General features: G+C 36.7%; 2 protein-coding genes across 4 annotated transcripts; both read left to right on the top strand.

Annotated features, from left to right (window-relative positions):
- Positions 1 to 2,465: 2,465 nt before the first annotated feature.
- On the top strand, positions 2,466 to 3,317 carry LOC142641241 (dehydration-responsive element-binding protein 1A-like). Its single transcript, XM_075815641.1, has one exon. The coding sequence runs from the start codon at positions 2,529 to 2,531 to the stop codon at positions 3,174 to 3,176; it is 648 nt and encodes a 215-aa protein (XP_075671756.1). The 5' UTR covers positions 2,466 to 2,528; the 3' UTR covers positions 3,177 to 3,317.
- Positions 3,318 to 11,356: 8,039 nt separating this feature from the next.
- On the top strand, positions 11,357 to 16,182 carry LOC142638228 (GDP-mannose transporter GONST3). 3 transcript variants are annotated; one of them, XM_075812247.1, is made up of 2 exons: positions 11,357 to 11,519; positions 14,559 to 16,182. In XM_075812247.1, the coding sequence occupies exon 2, from the start codon at positions 14,559 to 14,561 to the stop codon at positions 15,696 to 15,698; it is 1,140 nt and encodes a 379-aa protein (XP_075668362.1). In that variant the 5' UTR covers positions 11,357 to 11,519; the 3' UTR covers positions 15,699 to 16,182. The 3 variants fall into 3 exon arrangements, with proteins under 3 accessions (XP_075668362.1, XP_075668363.1, XP_075668364.1); XM_075812248.1 differs by lacking the exon at positions 11,357 to 11,519 and adding an exon at positions 11,621 to 11,807; XM_075812249.1 differs by lacking the exon at positions 11,357 to 11,519 and adding an exon at positions 13,156 to 13,229.
- Positions 16,183 to 21,674: the final 5,492 nt, after the last annotated feature.

The following is a 21,674-nucleotide window of genomic DNA, read 5'->3' on the forward strand; positions in this document are numbered from 1 at the left end:
GGAAGAGAAATTTTATTTTCCATGCTTATTGTTTTTGATTAAGTGAGGTGTTATAGCCTACAGGGAAACTGTTTGGGTGGGGGGGAGGGGGTGGAGTACTGCTAGGGAAAATCATATTATGTGGCAAATGCCATGAAGGTACAATCAAGTATGACTAGTGTTGAATTGAAGGAGCCCAAGAAAAATGCTGCAGTTATAGTGTATGGAGATGGAGAAAGCCATATTATACAAAAGAATTATATTCCATTTTCCATAATGTATAAATACTGGATATTTTTGCAAACTAAGTTTGAACTTTGGGGCATTTACAGAAATCTAAGAAAGGAAGTTACTCAAATGTTTTATTTTTATTTTTAATTCTTTCTTCCAAATTTCTAAGAAAGAAAAGAAAAAAAAAAGAAAAAAAACCAAACATTTTTGTCATGCATACAATTTCAGCTGAAAAGGGAAGTCATCGAGCAAAAAAAGGCCACACAAAGCACCCAATTCGCAGAGAGAGAGAGAGAGAGAGGGAGAAAAATTATAGATTCTTGTTGTAATAAATGGAAAGAGAAGAGGTGTATCAATAATCAGAAATCTGGCTAGACAAAAGCCTAAAAGGATAAAGTAAAAAGAAAAAGTCCAAGTATGGAGTTTGTAATCTCTGTTGTTTCATTCAACATCATTCTTCCTGACTAATAAAGATTTTATAAACAAAACATTAAAAATAATGACACATTTAATATGGTAACAAGGCTATAGTAGGAGATGTTCAAGAATACCAAAAAATGATACGGTTAATTGTGTTTGTTGGCTTGAGCTTCAATATGTTGGCTAGCTTCTTTAAGAGACAAAAATTTCCAGCATGAGGGAGGCTAGCCTCGCAACATTCTCCTGCTAGATGTTTTCAGGAACCTATCATGTTGCCTGAAAAATAAAAAACTTTAACCTTCAACAAGCTGCAACATACAATGCTGTGTATAAGAATAAAAATATTGAAAAAATATCTGAGAATCGAATAAGAACAATTGATGCTGATATGATCTTGCTGTGCCTCTCAAGAAAAGGGTCTCAAAGTCACCATTAAACCTTTTCATTTTCATGATAGTGCCCTTATATTCTACGGGAACTTAGTGGTTGTGTGAGTTTTCAAGGTTTAAATTTTTTTGAGCGGTGATCATTTTTATGTGTGTGATGATGTATTACCATTATACAAAATTTCCTATGCATCACTCAAGTTTGTGAATCCCTAAAAATTTGAAAACAAAGCACATTATATGATAAAAGCGATAGAAGAAAGTTTAGCAACAAACTTGGCTTTATAGAGTCTGTAGACTAAAGCTACAACTCTAATTAATATTTTCTTTATTAGATGTCAATTTTCACAAATTCATCATTGGATTATATTTTTTTTATTATATCATTTATTTTTGCAAAATTTTAACAAAATCAAAGATTACAAACTACGTTTATTAATCAAATGTTTCAATTTCGAGTTTTTGTAGTCTAAAATTATACATAAAAAATAAGTTTATGAATCGAATAATAAATAACATCTGATTAACATGGAATTTAACATGTTTTAAAAATAGAAAGAACATGCAATTTTACAGTTAAATTTTCAACTTATGTAGCTATATTAATTTATTTAGTGAGAGTTGTAATCTTAAGTTACAACAAAATTTGTAGCTAAATTTTGTCCAAATCAATAATATATTAAATTCAAAACACAATCAAAATCAAAATTAACTTCTAATTGTAGTTTTATTTGCTCTAAGAGTCTATTTTAATTTTCTTAATTTTAGTGTCAAATGAACTATTTATAATTCTTAATGTGAAACTTGAGATGACAATTCATTATTACTATTATTAAATGTTTCCACACATAAGCACAAGTTACAACTTAATTGAAAAAAGAAAAAACAGGAATATAAAATCAAATAGTGCAGCAAATACAAATAAATATTCCATTCAATATAGAGAGTAGAAACACACTCTCACCCGCACAACACATACTACGTTTTTGCTACGGCAAAACTATGCCCAAGCACTTTCACTCAAAATCCTGAACAGGACAAATTTCCCACGTGTCACCATACAATACCCCCAATTCACTTGGCTCAGAAAGAAAACCAACTGTTACAAATATCCTATTAGAAAGAAGCGTTAACACCACAAAAATTTACACAGTTGTTATAATCATTCACTTGAGTAACGTGGCGAATTTTCGTATGGTATGACGTTGCTGACAAATATCTTCCATTCCAGATAACTTCACAGCCTGGCAACTTACCACAATAAGCGTGTTTACGTATCACTATAAGCGCGTGTACTTATCACACTCTAGTTCTTTCCATAGCGTATTGTACAAGTCCTAACGTCTATTAGATGTCCAACTCTCATTCTTCTTAGTTCTTACTCCCTTCAACAAACACAAACACAAACACAAACACAAACACCATCCTTTGCTTACATTTATCTACTGCTACTACTTCAATATACAAGCTAACTAAACTCAAAGTACTGAGAAACAAGGAGTCTTAAGACATATGGACAATGCTCTTATGGTGAACTTGTCATGTAAGGACGTCATGTTGGCTTCGAAGAATCCTAAAAAACGAAATGGGAGAAAGAAGTTCAAGGAAACAAGACACCAAGTGTACCGCGGAGTAAGAAGGAAGAACTCAAGAAAATGGGTTTGTGAAGTACGTGAGCCAAATAAGAAGTCAAGGATTTGGCTTGGGACTTTCCCCACCGCAGAAATGGCGGCGCGTGCACATGATGTGGCAGCACTTGCGCTCCGCAGCCGGTATGCCTGTCTCAATTTTGCTGACTCGGTGTGGAGGCTCCCGGTTCCAGCTTCAGCAGCGGCAAAGGATATTCAGCGGGCTGCATTGGAGGCGGCTGAGGCATTTCGGCCAGTAGAGTTGGACGGTGTTTCTGGGGATGACTTGAGGCGGAGGTTAGAAAATACAGCTGCAGCAGTGACAGTGGCGGAAACAGCAGTGACAGTGGCTGCGAAGGCAGAGATAGAGCCGGAAAGTGTAGTTTTTATGGATGAGGAGGCGATTTTTAACATGCCGTGGTTGTTGAGAAATATGGCAGAGGGGATGTTGTTGCCTCCACCGCCTCATTGGTGTGATAGAGATAACATGGGAACTGACAGTGAGGTTTCATTGTGGAGTTATTCAATTTGATTGTTATCAAAGCTTAGTGCTGCAGTGTGATGTGAGGAAAAGTTGGAGTGGCGATGTCATACTTTACAAAAGAATTTGTTGTAGCATGAAAATAAAAGAAATCTCCTATTTGAGATAAAGCATGCGTTTTTGAGATGAGTTTTGGGCGTTGAAATTCCGTTTGCATTTTTTGGCTGGTCACTGGTACTGTTTGTCTGTTTATGGACTCATCAAAACACAAAAGTGAGTGAGTAGTATTCGTAAATAGTGTTTTACTCGTTAAAAAATATTTTGTTATTGTGTTTTTAGTAATAAATTCTTAATTTTAACAAATAGACGGTTTCCAAGCCCACGTGTAACAAAGTGTGAACACATTACCGTAAAATAAAATGTTTTGAAGGATAAAAAGAAGACGTGGAGATATTGTAGACGAAGCTCCAGTGCTGCCATCTGAAACTCTCATCTTGATTATTCAAATCAAGCGTCTCTACTTCAAGCAGATAAAGTTTGATGACTGAGACTTGGAAATAAAAAGGCACTGCATTGGAACGTGATATTAGAAAGAGATTAAATTGGGTCAGAAGCCGGTGTAAAAGGTATGTTTTATGCTAGCCAATCCTGACCTGACACGTCAGCAAATAATAAAAAAACATTTTTCCTCTCCCTCTCTCCTCTTCCCATCTCCCTTACTTTTCCAGAAACATTGAAGGCATGAAACAATGTTGAAGGAGCAACTGCCTCTCTTTTCTTCATATTTCCCTCTCTTCTGCAAAATCTTCTGAAAGCCTGCAAATTTTATTAAAAAATCCCAGCAAAGGAGCTCTTCACGCACCCAAACCAACCATCAATGGAACTCACAAAAAAATACAGTGAGAAACCCATGCCACAAACTCAGATCCACCCAAAAAAAAAATCAACCCAGTAATTTCTACGTTCTTTTCATTTGGCCCCTTTAATACCTTTTGGCCTAAAAAAAGCAAATGAGAAAAAACCAATTGGCTTATATACAACCCCGTTACTCCCCAAGCCAAAATTACCAAATCAATTTTAACAAAAAAGCCATTAAAAGAACAAATGGGTCTCTGCTCTTTCTTTCTTTCTTTCTTTCTACATATGACTAAATGCACATATCTGTGGCATTAAACCCTCATTGTTTTGAGGTAAAACCAGGTTTTTTGAAGTGGGTTTCCTTTATTTCCTCAACCCATTTTAGGAAAATTAAGGCTTTTGCATTTGTTTACTGCTGATATGGTTCTGGTGTGTGTTTTTCTTGTTCCAATTAGAAAGAGCAAATGGGTCTCTGCAAGAAAGTTTCTTGCTTTTTGCTAATGGATGGGTCTGTAAATCTATGGATTGGAAAAAACCTCATTTTTTTAAGCTTAAAACTTGTTTTAGTGAAGTGGGTTTTTATAAATTTTTGTGAATATTAATTGGCATTGGAGAGAAAGAAAAATCAAGGCTTGCTTTGTTGAAGGAGAGAAATGATTCAGTTGTTGTTCTTGGTTTTGTTTGTTGAGGGTGTTTTGGCATTTCTTCTATTGGTCAAGATTGGGCCTTTGAGAGAGCTTGTGATAAAGAGTTTGGATCAACTGAAGATTGGGAAAGGTCCTGCCGCTGTGAAAACTATAGCTGATACCATGTCTGTGATTCAACTATCAAGCCTTATGAGCATGGTTAAGATCCTGAACAAGGGTGCAAAGCTTGGAACCATGTCACCAATGGATCAGGTTCTATGGAGGACCCATTTGCTTGAGGCTTCACTCATGGTTATGTCTTCTATTTTTTCCTTCTGTGATTTCTTGTTTGTATGTCTTCTATTTTTCTTGAAGTAAAATTGCTAGTTGAAACTGCTAATATTTTTTTTATAAAATTTGCAGGCTTTCCGAGGATTTTGCAGACGAGAGGGAGATATGAAGAAGAGAGGTTGTGGCTCCTTCAACGTTGTCTCAGGCCTTCAATTTTTTTGGAAAGTGAGGGAGATGGGAAGAGGAGAGAGGGAGAGAAAAAATGTGTTTTTGATTATTTGCTGACGTGTCAGGTCAGGATTGGCTGGCGTAAACCACCCCTTTTACGCCAGCTCCTGACCCAATTTAATCTCTATTAGAAAAGGCAATGACAACATGTGGATGTGGGTAAGTGGTGGGATTTTTTTTTTTTTTGGAATAAGTTGTGGGACTTAGAATGGAGATTCCTGCAAGCTTTCTTTTAATTATAAATAGCTAAAATAAGTCGATATTAAAATATTTCATTAAGTTTTTAATGGAAAAACTAAAACAGACACCAATTTATAACATTATGCTAAACAAACGTGAATTTTTTTATTTAGTGAGGGGGGCAGAATGTCACTATTATAGCTTGGTGAGGAAAACTAAAAACCACTTCACCATAAAGTGGGATGGAGATTGGCATTTAGGTCACCTTCATCTTTCACTTTGTCATTCCAGCACTCGTCTCTCTCCACCACCGTTTGTTGCCATTGCTGTCCCTTGATGGCAATACCTCGGTCAACTATGCTCACCATGCCTCACAGTAAAAAACAAGACCATTTTATTTTTTTTAAATTTGCAAAGCCCCAAGATTTAGAGATTTAGAACGAATCAAAGCTAAATAATTAACTCAAATGTGCTAGCCTTTGAGTTTGATAAGAATGCCAAGCATGTTAATGAAAGTGGTACCACATATTCAGAGAAGAAGCAAGATGGTCACTGTTCCAACGGTCACAAGAGCAACGGTTACTTTGGTTCAAAAGAGCTTGAAACGATGGCATTTCACTAAATGAGAAATAGCATCGTTTTACTCACGCATGTCTAGTGAAAATCCCAGGTGACGTCGTTTTTGAGACTATGGTGGGCCTTTTTGTAACTTTTAGGCTAGGCTATCTCTTGCCACATCATGGCCCACTAATTTTGGGTAAGGGAGTCGAGATTGGCTTGGCTTGGCTGCAACACACCCCAGCCCAACTTGTGCACAAGCTAAGACCCTTTTGCTGTGACCTTGGACGCATACCCACGGCAGAGGATGCTATTATAAAAGAGTTATGGCAGACAAATGCAATATAGCAAAAATAAGAAGAATATGCTTACTGTAAAAAAAAAAAAACTAAACCAAATGCATAAAAAAAGGGGTAACGTAGTGATATAAATATGACAGAAAAGAGTTAATAACAACAATAAAAGACAAGGAAATCATATTAATACTTAATCAATAAAAAAAAAAGGAAAATGATTAGTCTGCCGTGCTTGGTTTCTCAATGGAGTCAAGTCCAAGAAGGGAACCACTCTTCAATGTGGGCAACCTCATAAGAAAGTTCTTCTGCAGAAATTACCCACTTTGAGAGAATGAGCCTAGATGACTTTATCCTCAAATTCCTTAATCCTTACTAGAGGGAGAGAGAGAGAGAGCAGGCTATTAGAGGGAGAGAAGAAAATAGCCTATTGGTCCAAGCCTACTAACACACTCTATGTTCTTTCTCCCTTTTTCTTCTCTGTTTTTATTTCTTTTTCTCTATTTTTTCCTTCGTTACTTCTATTCTTCCACCCATTCCCCCCCATCGTGCACAACAAAGGCCCTTTTTATACTGCCCACCGTGACAAATTTTTACTATTTTACCCCTTAACTGCTTTTGTCTTGGTATGGGCGTCCTTCCCAGACCACCCACTGATTTGTTAGCTGCCCAGCCATCACTACTTACCTGTGCTGGCCGTGCCCCATTCCATTCCTAGACAAAAGAGTTTTATTTTGTTTTCTTGCTCTCCGTGGCATTCTCATTCGAATAAGGGTAGACATTCTCTCTTACTAACCCTATGGCATTGACCCAGTGATTCCAGCTCATCTTTCCCTCTTTTGGGTGGTATGTCATCCCAGCAGGACATTTTGGTACAAGTTGGTGGTGCCTGAGCCCTGTGTGTGCTCCACTTTCATGTGCGTCCATGGCTTGTCTGCCACTCATGCGTTTGCCACGACCTGGTGGTTTGTCTGGCCTTTGCTGTGCGTTCTGCTATTCATTCTTGACTTCTTATGACGTGAATGAGTCATTAGGCTTCCTTTCTTTATACCTTACTTCCTCCCTGGGTTGGGTCTTGCTTGGGGCATGGGCCTTTCCTTCTTCATTTCAACTTTTATTTTCTGTGTGGGTCGGCTGGCACCTTTGCCACACCGCCTCATTGTTTCTGTCATGCTGTCATTTGACTTGTGCCTGCTGTATACTTTTCCTTTATCTGGTTCTAGTAGCCCAACACTATTGTTGGGCTTGTGCTAAGGTTGTTTTGGGCTTCGTTAGCCTATTCCATTCCTTTAAGGCTTCCTTAGCCCAATTTTATTTCTTTGAGCGCCCTCGGCCCGTTTTATTCCTTTGGGTGTCCTTGGCCCGTTTCATTTCCTTAAGCATCCCAGGCCCATTCCAATCCTTCCTTCCCATGGGCTTTTGCTAAGTCTTTTGGGCTTCCCCAGCCCAAATTTCCATATTCTCTACTTTGGGGTTTATAGGCTTTTCCACCATTCCCATTTACTTAGTTCCTTCCTTTGGGCTCCTCTAGCCCATTTTTGCTTGCTTTTCATTTCTCATAATACCCATGGGTTCACTACTTCTTTCTTCAGGCTCCTTTGGGCCTGTTTTCCTTTCCTTGAGGCCCTTTTACTATTTTATGGGCCTATGGATCATTATTCTTAGTGGGAATCCTAGAATAAGCTTCCCCCCTTCTTCCCACCGTCAGACTATACCCTCTCTTATTTTTGACCTATAGCCCATCACCCTTGCATTGGCTGGGTACAAGTGGGTGGTGCCTGAGCCTTGTGCGTGCTCCACTCCCATATGAGTCCATGGCTTATCTGGTGTTCACGCATTTGCCATTGCTTGCGGGTTTGTCTATTCCTACTGCGCGTTCTGTTGCTCGTTTAACTCTTTGTGGTGTGGATAAGTCATTGGGTCTTCATTCTTTACATCTCGTTTCTTCTTTAGACTGGGTATCGCTTGGGTATGAGCCTTTTCTTCTTTAATTCAACCACTGTCTCCTTTTACGTCCGCTTTGTGGGCTAACTGATATTCTTGCCACACCACTGCATCATTTCTACCATGATATTGTTTAACTTATGTTTGTTGTGCCTTCTTTGGGCCTGTCATGCCAGTCCCATGTATTACTTTTCCCCTTAGTTTACATTGCCCAATATTCTTGCTAGGTCAATTCTCATATCATTTTGGGCTTCCTCAACCCAGTCTATTCCTTGGGCATCCTTGGCCCATTTTATTCCCTTGGGCATCCTCGACCCATTTCATTCTTTTCTACTTATTACATTCTCATGGGCTTTTAGCTTAATCTTTTGGGCTTCCCCGGCCCAATTGTCCTTAACTTTTGTGTTTATTGACCTTTGGACCAATCCCATTTACTAATCCCTTTATTTGGGATCCTCCGGCCCATTTTTTGCGTACTTTCTACTTCTTATGATTCCCATGGACTTACTACTTCCTTTCTTTGGGGCTCCCTTGGACCCATTTGCTTTCTTTAAGGCCCTTTTACTATTTTGTGGTCCTGTGTATCATTATTCCTGCCATTCGAGCTTAATGATTTTTCTTACTTTGCTATTTCTTCTTTTTTCACCATTTTTACATTGTTGGGCTTCTTCTGTCATTGAGCCTTTTTGCCAAAATAGGCATCAACACTTCATAAGTTGTCACCTAATCTTGTTTGCATAGCAACTCCTATGCACATGTTTGCAGCAAATCTTTGCTCATAAAGATTTTATAAACAAAACATTAAAAATAATGACACATTTAATATGGGAACAAGGCTAGTATGAAATGTTCAAGAATACCAAAATATTACACATTTAATATGGTAACAAGGCCAGAATGAAATGTTCAAGAATACCAAAATATAATGACACATTTAATATGGCAACAAGGCTAGTACGAAAAAAAAAAAAAAAAACCATCAACAGGCTGCAACATACAATGCTGTGTATAAGAATAAAAATATTAAAATAATATTTGAGAATCAAATGACAATTGATGTTGATATGATCTTGCTGTGCTTGGCGATAAAACGGTCTCAATGCTATATAAACCTTTTCATTTTCAGGATATAGCCCTTCTATTCTAGGGTTCTAGAACTTCATTGCATAATCTTAATCATAAAAACTAATCTCAGGATTAAAGTTTCAATTGTACGTAATAAAAAGGTTTAAAATCCAAAATCTATTGTAAGAGGAATACCTTGATCAGAGGTGATACAAATTTAGTTTGGTAGATGCTCATAAATAAGTTTGCTCAACAGTAATACACGAAATTAATGACTCACTCATACACAATATACATAAGCTAATGAATTTTGTCCTTTTTTTTTAGCCCTAAAGAGTGTAGAATTGTCCTTTTTTTGATACCAAATTCAAAAAATGAAACAACAACTAAGCCTTTTCTTTGATAATATTTTGTTTAATGTTTTGAAGCATTTCTCGCCCTCCCCAACATCATTCCCAAAATCTACACCATTTTTTATCATTTTTCTACTTGTTAATTGTAATTGCCAATTATATATTATTAGAAATTTAGAGAGAGAGAGAGAGAGAGAGAGAGAGAGAGAAGGGGGGGGGGGGATACACACACACACATATATATATGGGCAAGATTTAAGTACAGTACTTAGGAGTTGTTTTTTAAGTTCTTCTCTTAAAATTTTGTCACGTTGATTTTTTCTCATGAGATGGAAGCATATTTTTTAGTTAAATAGCCACATGACTCAATTTTAAGTGGGGAACTTAAGGAATATCATCTAATGTATTGTACCTAAGTTTTGTCCTATACACATGTGCAAGATATACTATTAAAGTAATTATGTAATTATATAAAATAGACAAAATAGTTTTTTAGTGATGTTTAATGCATAATTGGATATGGATTCTTGTAGGGGGATAAAATGGCCAATGAAAGCAAAATTAAGACTTGAACAAAATAGTTTGGAAAAAAATCGGAGTAAGTTTGGGGCAGTGTAATGAGGAAGGGAGAGAGAATTCTTTGTATTTGTGGAGTAATCATCACACCAAGAGTATTGTAGTCTTAGTTTGTTACCGAAAGGATTGACACCTTGAAACTACTAAATTTGAAGTTATATCTCAATTGTCATTAATGGGGAAATGGGCAAGCATTTATACTGGGTTGTGTTTTTTGGCCGTTTTTAGCAGCTTTTGCTAGTTCTCAACGTGCGCTTGGTTTGCACGGAACATTATTCTTGGGCTCACAGTCTTGCAAGCCCATTTACATTTTTTTTTTAAGCCCAGAGGGGTATGGAGGAAATCTCTATTTCACCCTTCAACCAAATCTCCCTAAATTCCCCCAAATGGCTTGCATGACATGACTGCTTCAAACACATAGACATAGAAAAAGATAAGGATAATAGTCTTGGGTTCATTTGGGCCAGTTGTTTGCAGTATTGGGCCACTAATTTTTGCTTGGGACATTTGTATTAGGCTATATTGGCTTATTTGTTTATTTATTGAAATATAACTTTTGTTTTTATTTTTTTTTAAATATATTAAATAACTTATTATCATATGTTAACAACTAAGATTAAAACCCTATACCTATAATTTAGGGGTGTAAAAAATTAAAACACATGATTTCAAAAGTAATAAAATAAACATTGAAATGTTAAAAAATAATAAATTAAATCATGATATTTCAAAAAGTAGCAAAATCAAACATTAGTCTATTATATATACATTATATTTAAAATAAAATTTCCCTTTGAATTTGTTATCCTTGGAATATATGATTTAATTTGTTACACTCCTAAATTAATGGATTGATCACTAAAAATAGGTGCAAGTCAATACAAGATCTACTCGTAATAAGTTCTTATATTTTTATGGTAAAATTGGGAAACATTAATCACAAGCAAGATACAAAGTCCCCCTAGAATTAATTTTTATTTAAAAAAAAAACATTTTAGAATTCTTCAACCTTTCTTTTTTTTACCTTGGGAACCTTTTTTAAGTTTTAAGTCTTAAACCAACCGATATCAAATTTTTTTTTTTTAGAAAAAAAAAAGAGTCTTAACCCAATTACATCAAAAAAAAAATCTTAACCCAACAATCAAAAAAGAAGAAGAAAAGAGTATTGTAAAAGTGGGAATCCAGCCAAAAAATATGAGAATTTTTTGCACTTTACACCCCAAAATATGAATTCATGCAATAACCAACCTAATTATAAGTAAACAATGCAGATAGCACCCCACCGTCAATCTTAATCTTAAGCTTCCTTTACTGTTTACAGCTCTTAAGCTTTAGAATCAGGCCACTACAAATCTGTGTGATCGACCGAATCGACGGCCGGCAGAGCCGACTTCAGATCTCCCACAAAATCTCTACCCCCAGGTAATCTCTCTCTTTAAGTTTTCATTATCCCTCATTTTCTGATCTGAAAATGCTTGTGCATTCTTATATTTTTATGTTCTCTCGTATCTGTTTGGTTGCCGAGAAAGCGTAGGAAAATAAAAATAGGAACTTGGATTTCTAAAAGTCTAATCCAAGCATATATAGTTCTATTGAGTTGAGTTTGAGTTTTTAACAGTTTTCGAGCCATAAAAAATGTGGCATACTTATTGCCTTTCAATGCTTCATTTTCTTTCACTTTCTTGACGTTTTTATGCTACCAAACAGAGGGTGAGTGGTGGGTGTCTATCGAATTCTTTATCGTCAAAGCCAATTGTTGATTGTGGGTGTTTTTTTTTTTACCCCTTGTATTTTTACTTTTTGTTGCAATTCCACATATATATATGTTGAATTTTGGATCAAATTCTATGCCATACAGAGTACCAAACTGAGGGTAGAAGGTTTAGTGAATTTGAATATGCCTCTGTTGTTTATGGGCAATTGGGTTTGGAGGTTTTGAATGTGATTGGTTGCTTGTGGCAAAAGGTTGGATTGTGGTTGTTTTTCGGCTTTAATGTAAATGGATGGGAGTATTGTGATATTGATTGGTCATAATCACGATCGTCGGCTTTTGTAAAGTTTTTTTATTTTTTTTATTTTTAAGTTAGATCATCTCTCATAACTTGATAATTGTAAATAGAGTTTCCTGAGATACGGATTAGTTATGTAGTTTAGATGATGTGTATGTTTAATATAACTTCATTATGCAGCTCTAAAAGATTTTCATTTGGCCTTTCTGCGATTGTAGTTGTTGTGTGTATTGGTGGTCATGAGTGATGTGATGTTCTTTTGGTGCAATTTAAATTGGGGGAGGGGGGGGGGGGGGTGGGGAATTTGATTTGAACCTTAAACATCTCCGTTGGAAACAATAGGACCTAAAGGTTGCTGGTGAGTGATGCGAGAATTTTGTTTTGACTGAATTTTAGTTTGAAAGCTCCACCTTACCTTTATTTCTTTTTGGTAAATTACACATACCTACTTAATCTTGAATCCACAACTCACCCTCCACCTCCACCCCATTACTGTGGTAAGAGAAAATCCCATGCGATCTGGAGCTCATTGGAAAGCTATGCCTTCCTTAAAAATGCCTTTAGGCTTTACTCTCCTTTCAAGATGTCTTTTTGCTATGAATGTGTCCATGTCCATGGATAAAATCTGATGGTGGATTTTGGAATCAAGTGAATGTATATATATATATTCATACTTACCCATATGAGTAAGATTCTTATGGAATGATTTGTATTGCCTTTGGGTTAGAAGGATTGGTGGTGCTCATAAACAGAGACTTGATCACTTAAGAACTGCCTTGCATATGCCTCTCCAAACGAGACTTAATTTCATAGTTTACTCAAAACCTTTAACAACAATGCTCATAAATGGTTAGTAAATTCAGAACAATCACTGGTTAAATTCAAAGCACATGTTTGTGTGTTTGCCATTCCTTGCTTAGTATGTACAAATTATCTTTTAGAGCAGGATTAGCCCTGTTAGAAATAGTTATTATGAAGTACTGGTCTGGTTGTATTGTTCCTCAATGTAGAGACTTTAATATGAAAATGTACTGGTCAGGTTATTCTTTTGCGTGTGAGGCTTGAGTCTTTACCAGCAGCTAATAGTCATGCATCAAAAGTCCGAGCCATAGGATTCTTCTAGGTTAGTTTGAGGAATGCTCAGTCTTGATAATTTTGTTAGATTCTTTTCATTCCAACTGCAGTAGGGGGATAGATATATTATACTATGCCAAAAGATTTAAAATTGCAACAGGTATGAAGCATTGAACTCTTAAGACATGGATATCACCAATCAAACAACAACCAAGCCTTAATCCCAAAGCTTTTGGTGGTAAAATATGGATTCCCAACAGAGTAATCAAGAGTGGCCACATGTGGTGCAATTTCAGCTGCCCTCTCAAAAAGCCAAAACCCCATTTCCTCTCTCTCCCTCTTTGAGTCTCTCTTCCTCAAGCGCTGCCTCCTCTGGCAGATCTCCAACCATTTATCTTACTCCTCCATACCCTCCCGTCTCCTCACCTCAGAAACGAGTGGCCACATGTATACACCCTGGCAAACCCTTGCCTACTTTTTTTTGGATATGTCCTTGCCTACTTTTCACTGCATCTAGGATCCAATGCAACATATTGCTTGTAGGGATGCGTCAACTTGTATCTGTAGTGGATCTATTCATAATTAAAAGACTAAATTTTATGCTGGCTGTCAACTTATTGAAACCCTCCTCCTTTTTCTAGGCTTGGAACCAGATGTGTACAAAATATTTGACCCTTAGAGGGCGTTTGGATTCAGATTATATTTGCTGCGTTCACGTTTTGCTTTTTTTTTTTTTTTTTTTTTGGTTTCTGCTGCAGCTGCGGGGGACATTTGCACAGTGCGCGCACTGTGCGCGTATTGTGCGCGCACTGTTCACATACTTTTTTATCAATTTTTTTATTAAAAATGGGTCCCGTATCACTATTCACACATTTAAAAATTATTTTGCTACAGTGTTTTCAGTTTTCAGCAATAAGTTCTATCCAAACAGACCCTTAACACACAGACTGAGGGAGTTAGATGTCATCAATAATTTAAAAAAATTATCCAACATAGATATCAACTATCTAAATATTCCATATAATGATGATAACAAATTTGATTATGTCTAATTGTGGCTTTTTTAATCATGTTTTGTTGAGCTGTTGCATATTTTATGAAGCATTAAAACTTTTCTGGTTAAGTGATATTGCCTTCTCCAATTTTGGTTGCCTTTTGTCATTGGAATTACTTATAGACAACTCAACTACCGGCTTTCTATTTCCTAGGTACAACTGAATAGTTCTTAGATATGAAATCATTGGTAGGAGGTTGGCTAGCAATTATTTTATTTTTTTGTTGCATGATATATGGAGTCTAGTATTCTGGAATTTAGAACCCATGATTGGAATATTATCTCTGCTACATTGACTAACTAGAATTTCTGGTTCTCTTTTAGATGTCTAATAATAATAATGATGCGGAGAATCCTAAAGTTAGTGACATCCAGAAAAGTCCAGAAGCTCCTACTCCCTCAGGTGAAATTCAAACAAACTGGTACAGTAGCTTACTCCAGCAAGTCTCAGTCTATGGTATAGCTGCTGGGTACTGCATATCTGCATCCTTGCTATCTATCATAAATAAATGGGCTGTCATGAAATTTCCTTATCCTGGAGCATTGACTGCTCTACAATACTTCACAAGTGCAGCTGGGGTCTTCATTTGTGGCTGGCTTAAGTTAATTGAGTATGACAGGCTTGACCTTTTGACCATGTGGCGCTTCCTCCCTGCAGCTATTATATTCTATCTTTCTCTCTTCACCAACAGTGAGCTCCTTCTACATGCCAATGTTGACACCTTCATTGTCTTCCGTTCAGCCGTTCCCATCTTTGTTGCAGTGGGAGAGACCCTCTTCTTGCACCAGCCATGGCCATCAATTAGAACATGGATGTCACTTGCTACTATCTTTGGAGGAAGTGTACTTTATGTGCTAACAGATTACCAGTTCACATTCATGGCTTATAGCTGGGCTCTAGCATACCTGGTAAGCATGACCATAGATTTTGTTTACATAAAGCATGTAGTCATGACTATCGGTTTGAATACATGGGGTCTTGTACTGTACAACAATCTTGAGGCTCTCCTACTGTTTCCTTTGGAGCTGCTTATAATGGGTGAATTGAAGAAGATAAAGCATGAAATCACAGATGAGACGGATTGGTACTCTTTTCAGGTGGTTTTGCCAGTGGGGTTATCATGTTTGTTTGGTTTATCCATCTCTTTCTTTGGGTTTTCTTGCCGGAGGGCAATATCTGCCACAGGATTTACTGTTCTTGGTATAGTGAACAAGCTATTGACTGTTGTGATTAATTTGGTTATCTGGGACAAGCATTCGACATTTGTGGGAACATTGGGGCTTTTGATTTGTATGCTTGGTGGGGTTTTGTATCAGCAGTCTACAAGCAAAAAGCCTAAAGATGTAAAGGAAGTAAAAACACAAGAGACTGATGAAGAACAACAGAAGTTACTTGAAATGCAATGCAACAATGAAAGCAACGGCAACCAGAAGGAAGCTGCTGAATCAGAAGTGGGAAAATGAAAGGGCTTATGTAAAGCTAAATCCATCATATTGCTATAAAATTCATTTCTTGGGTTCAGCTTTTCGGATTGGCAAATTCTTTGGTCCACAACTTGTTATTTGAACAGCCTAGACACTTCATTTATGAAAAGAATACCAGTAAAAAATGAGGGTTAAGCGGAGGTTCAGACACGACCGATAGGATTGAATTGGCTCTTTGTTTGATCCCATCTCATTTTCACTGAAACTAATTCTTTCAGTGGACCTCTACAGTAGCACCAATTTGACATAGAAAATATACATTTAGATGTAACATTTGCATTCTTTTGTTGTAATCTTGTTAAAACTTTCAATGATCCAAATGGTCCCAGTAGTAGTGCCTTGGATGTTGATAATGATGATTTCCGCAATGTATCCATCAGATTAGTGATTGGTAAATTTCTCATGGATCTGAAAGACCAATTAATCAACAATTGATTATTCATTATTGTGGGTCTCCCAAGTATGCCAGTTGGACTTGACTTATATGTGGACTTAAGTTGTTACTAATCTGCCCAATTCTCTCCTCATTTATGTTTTGCCTGCTGCCATGAGAGGAAATAACTTCAATCCTTTTAAGTTATTTGGTTAAATCTTCCAGTACAGCCCAGAGACATTCCCAAAACCCAGCCAATGCAAACATACAACACCTACTAATTAAGGTAAAAACGTTGTAAATTTGACCTAACGGTAACACATGTACCGCGGGTTCTAGTTTAGCTTCTTTTTTTTCTTTTTTTAAATTCTCAACCCAAATAAAAAAGAAACGTTTTGATTTTTTTTTAGTTTGATAGTCAAAAAACAATCATCTAGAAGAGTCCTCTAATAAGGAACTTGGTTCCCACCACATAAAAAAGAAAAAGAAACCTATTAGTGTCTTGGGTCTCTTGGCCTAAAGAGGATGTCTTAGTTTGATAGTATTAAACAATCATAATAAAGTAATAAATCATCGATTTACATTAAAAAAAGGCCTATATATAGATCAATTTTAACTTTCTTAAACTATTCCACCGGGTGGATGATTTCTTTTTAGAGAACAAAAATCATTCAGAGAACAAGAAACATCAAACAGAAAGAATTATTAGATTAAATCCTCAATGCTCATAGGTAATAAAAATAATTTTGCTTGCTATAATTCATTCGTGATTCAACATATAACTTCTATTATCTAAAAGAATTTTAGTGTTTACACTTACGTGCACATCTGTCCTTATGTTTTTCTTTTTCTGAATTTCACACTGACAGTTAGGAAACAATTTACACAGTTTTCTTGCTTTATCATTGAGAAGGACACAGCAAACACAACTTGAAAAGCTTCAAAAACTCGAAGCACTTTGTGAACGTGAACAGACTCTTGCGTCTTCTACTAGGTTTCTTTTCCCTTCTCATGACTTCTAAGTCTTCTCTGTACATAAAATCCACATCATCCCCGGTGTCAATCATGTCATCTGACCCAAACAGCTATCCCCCATGATTTGATAATTCTTCTTAGAAGAGATACATTGCTTTGTACTCGTATTCTCAGCTTCACATGCACTGTCTCTATATGAAACACCTGAATCCATGAATGAAACAAAACTCAGAGAACTTTTTTTTGGTTTTTGGTTTCCCTGCAGAGAATTTTTTTTTTCCCTGTGTAAGGTAGGGTTTTATACTGCATGCTTGTGACTCTGACTGAATACGATACGATACCTAATGATACACGGATTACAGACCCAAAACAAAAATAAATAAATAAATAACAACTTTTTTCTTTAGAAGAGAAATAAATAAAAACGGGCTCTTAGGAAAAAGATATTTTATTTATATAAACCCCAATTAGACTAGAACTATGTGTTGGAGAGCATACGGTATGATAAAATTGATAGGAAAAAGTTTGACCACAAAAATTTGGTTGTAGAGTAAGGTTACAACTTCACTTAATACTTTTTTTTTTTTTATTAAACATAAATTTTGACAAATTCACCATTGAATTACATTTTTTTATTATATCTTCAATGCTCTTGCAAAATTTTAATAAAATTAAATATCAATAGCTAGTCATCAATTAAATGTTTCAATTTTAAATTTTTGAAGTTTAAAATTATACAAAAAAATTAATTTTATAGATCGAAAAGTAAATAATATCAAATTGGCATGAAATTTGACATGTGTTTTAAAAACATAAAGAGCATGCAATTAATCGGTTAAATTTTCAAAACATGTAACTATATTAATTTGTTTAGTGAAAGTTGTAGTTGCAGTCTACAACTAAATTTATAGCAAAACTTTGTCCAAATCAATAATATATTAAAGTCAAAACACAATCAAAATCCAAATTAGCTTCTTATTATAGTCTTATTTGCTTCAAGAACCTATTTTAATTTTCTTAATTTTAATGTCAAATGACTTATATATAATACCCAAAAGCTATTCATCAAAAAAAAAAAAAAAAAAAAAAAAAAAAAAAAACCAAAAGCTAAAACAATCACTCATCATTACTATTATTAAATATTTCAATACATAAACAAAAGTTATAATTTTTTTTTTTTGTTGAGAAGGGAGATAACTACTATTATTAGCAATCAGTGAAAAGAACATAATAAAGGTGGGAGAGCATCCTACAACCACACTGACAAACCTTTAACATATCTAGCATGTTTAGTTAGGTTATCAGCAACCTTGTTCCCAATCCTATAAACATGAGAAAAGGAAATACAAGCATTGGTATCGATAGTGGATTTAGCCAAAGAAATGATGTGACCAAATGGAGAAAGTGAGTCTTCGGCAGAAATGAGGGTACTGATCACTACTTCCGAATCTCCTTCAAGGATGAAAGGTCTGATACCAAGCTCTTGGGCGAAAGAAATCGCCCTAGCAGCAGCCATAGCTACTACAATGTCTGGTGAGAAGGGAAGTGGAGCTTGTTCGGAGAGTGAAGCCACAACATTACCTTGCCAGTTTCGGATCACAACGCCCAGCCCTGCCTTGCCCAGCTCAGGAAACATGGCCCCATCAAAGTTGACTTTGAAGCAATCCATAGGAGGTGGAGACCATTGAGACCAAACCCGTGACTGTCCAATAACATCTTGCAGCGATGGGAGTGAAATATTGAACTGTTTGAATTCAGAAAAAGCTTGTGTAGCTTGAGGAACCACCTGAGAGGCAGGGAAGTCCTACTGCCTCATTCTGATCTGATTCCTTCGATACCAAATTGACCACATCACCATGACCATCAGCTCCATATTTTTACCCTCCGAATATCCAAAGTCAATCAATTCCCGAATAGATGAAAAGATACGCATTTGCCGAAACGCACAACTCGGAATAGCTTCCCACACTTCAGAGATCTTCAGGACACTCCCATAAAGTGTGGAAAATTGTCTTAGGGGCTAAAAGGCAGTGTCGCAGACATCCTCCGTGAGAATTTTCCTCTTCCATAAATTTCTTTTGACCGGTATCGCATCATGGCATGCACACCATAGGAGGTTTCGGACTTTATTTGGAACAAGGAGACTCCAAATTCTTTTCCAAATATCTTCATGCTGGTGCTGATTGACCTGTAGAGCTGAAAGAGTAGATTCTTTGGCTAGGAACTTTGAGCCTGATCTCACAGAGTAGACGCCTGAGGGATTGAAGGGCCATATCACCTTATCCTCTACAGGAGAAGGACTTAGTGGGATACTAAGTATAATGTCGACCTCTGCTGGGTGAAATAAACCACGAAGGAGATTGATATCCCATCTTCTAGTGGTCGGGTTGATAAGCTCCGAGACCTTGGCTTCCTCAAAACCGGGTACAATCTGTGATTGAATTCTGGGGCAGTCCAGAGATGGCAGCCAGGCATCATTCCATACGCTGATGGACTCACCACAGCCAACTCTCCATTTAGCACCCCTCAATAAAACATCCCTTCCTTGAGTATACTCTGTCATGCATGCGAGCCAGAAATAGAATTTGTGGCCTCCAATATAGAGTAATCTAGAAAGAACTTCAGCTTAAAAACTTTATAAAACAGAGAGTTTTTATTATGCAACAATCTCCATGCTTGCTTGGCCAATAAAGCATCATTAAATTTTGCTAGATCTTTAAAGCCCATACCACCTTCATTCTTGGGTTGACAAAGAGTATCCCACTTGACCCAATGAATCTTCATTCGCTCACCATTCTGACCCCACCAAAGTCTCCAAATAAGACTTTCAATTTCCATGCAAAGACCCAATGGGAGTTTGAAACAACTCATAGTGTATTTTGGGATTGCTTGAACTACCGCATTAATTAGAATTTTTCTTCCTGCCTGGGACAAAAGCTTTTCCTTCAACCCTTGGATTTTCTTCCATACCTTTTCCTTGATATAGTTGAAACTGGCTTTTTTATTTCTTCCCAGAAGGGAGGGCAGCCCCAAATATTTCTCATACTAAATAGTTTCTGGAACTCTCAAGGCCATCTTTATATAGTTACGAGTATCCTTACAAGTAGCTTTGCTGAAGAAGATTATTATTTTTGTTCTGGATAATTTGTTGACCTGAGCATCTTCCAAAGACCTCTAGGATATCCAGAATTTTTTGGCAATCCTGGATAGTGGCCCTGCAAAACAAAAGACTATCGTCTGCAAATAAAAGATGAGTTAGTCTTGGGCCGTTTCTGCAAAGTGAGTACCCCTTGATATCTCCCTGGATTGTGGCTTAAGTGATAAGCCCATGAAGACCTTCCGTGCAAAGCAAGAAAAGAAAGGGAGAGAGGGTCACCCTGACGAATGCCTTTGGTAGGTGTGATCATGCCTTTTGGTTCTCCATTAACAAGGATCGAGTAGGATACTGATCTGACATAGAGCATGAGCAATTTGACCCAATGGTTTGAGCACCCCATCTTCACCATGACTGATTCTAGATAGTGTCACTCCACTATATCATATGCCTTGCTTATGTCGAGTTTTATTGCCATATAATCATCCATCCCCTTGTGTTTCTGCATGCTGTGCAGAAACTCAAAAGCTACCAAAATGTTATCAGATATAAGATGGCTTTTGGTAAAAGCACTCTAATGTTCAAAAATAATATTTGGTAAAATTCTCTTAAGTCTATTAGCTAGGACTTTTGAGAAAATTTTGTAAAATACATTGCACAAATTGAAGGGTCTAAAATCAGATGCTAATTCCAGATTCTTCTTCTTTGGAATGAGAGTGATGAAAGTATGATTAAGATTTTCAAGAAGAGATGCAATGTTTAAAAAATGGAGAATAGAGTGAGAGATATCATCACCAATTGAATTCCAGTAATGCTGAAAGAATAGAGGAGGCATAGCATCAGGTCCTGGTGCCTTAAGGGGAGCCATCTGCTTAATTGCCTGCTTCACTTCCCATTCCGAGAAAGCTGTAGAAAGTTTGGAGTTCATTTCGGCACTTATAACCTTCTGAATGGTATTAGTGGCTGAGTCACAAGGCAGTGTGTTGGCTGACGTAAATAAGTCTTGGTAATAATGCACTAAAACATCAGTTATTTTGTCCTTGTTTAATATCCATTCACCATGGTTGTCTTAGATTTTATGGATCAAGTTCTTTCGTTTTCTTTGTGAGGTGTGGTAGTGGTAAAACTTTGAATTTCTATCTCCAAATTTTGCCCATAAAACTTTGGATCGGTGAAACCACAATCTATTTTCTTTGTCAACCAACGTAGCAATTTCATGTTTAAGGCATCGAACTCTTGCATTGCAACCAGACCGCATGGCCACCTATTCAGCTTCAACAAGTTCTTTTCTTTTCCTAACTAACACTTGTCTTGCATTCCCAAAGTGGGTTTGAATCCACCAAGTTAACTCTTTGCCACATTTTTTTAATTTTATGAGTGACCTTCATTGCCGGATCAGCCATCTCATCTATTGAGCACCAAACCGCCTCTACAATATCAGAGCAACCACGGTTCGAGGGCCACATTTCTTCAAATCTAAAAGGTTTAGCAAAAGAAGGGATTTCTAAACCTT

The sequence above is a fragment of the Castanea sativa genome, chromosome 6 (genome assembly GCF_040712315.1).
Source record: "Castanea sativa cultivar Marrone di Chiusa Pesio chromosome 6, ASM4071231v1".
In the NCBI taxonomy this organism is placed as follows: Eukaryota; Viridiplantae; Streptophyta; class Magnoliopsida; order Fagales; family Fagaceae; genus Castanea; species Castanea sativa.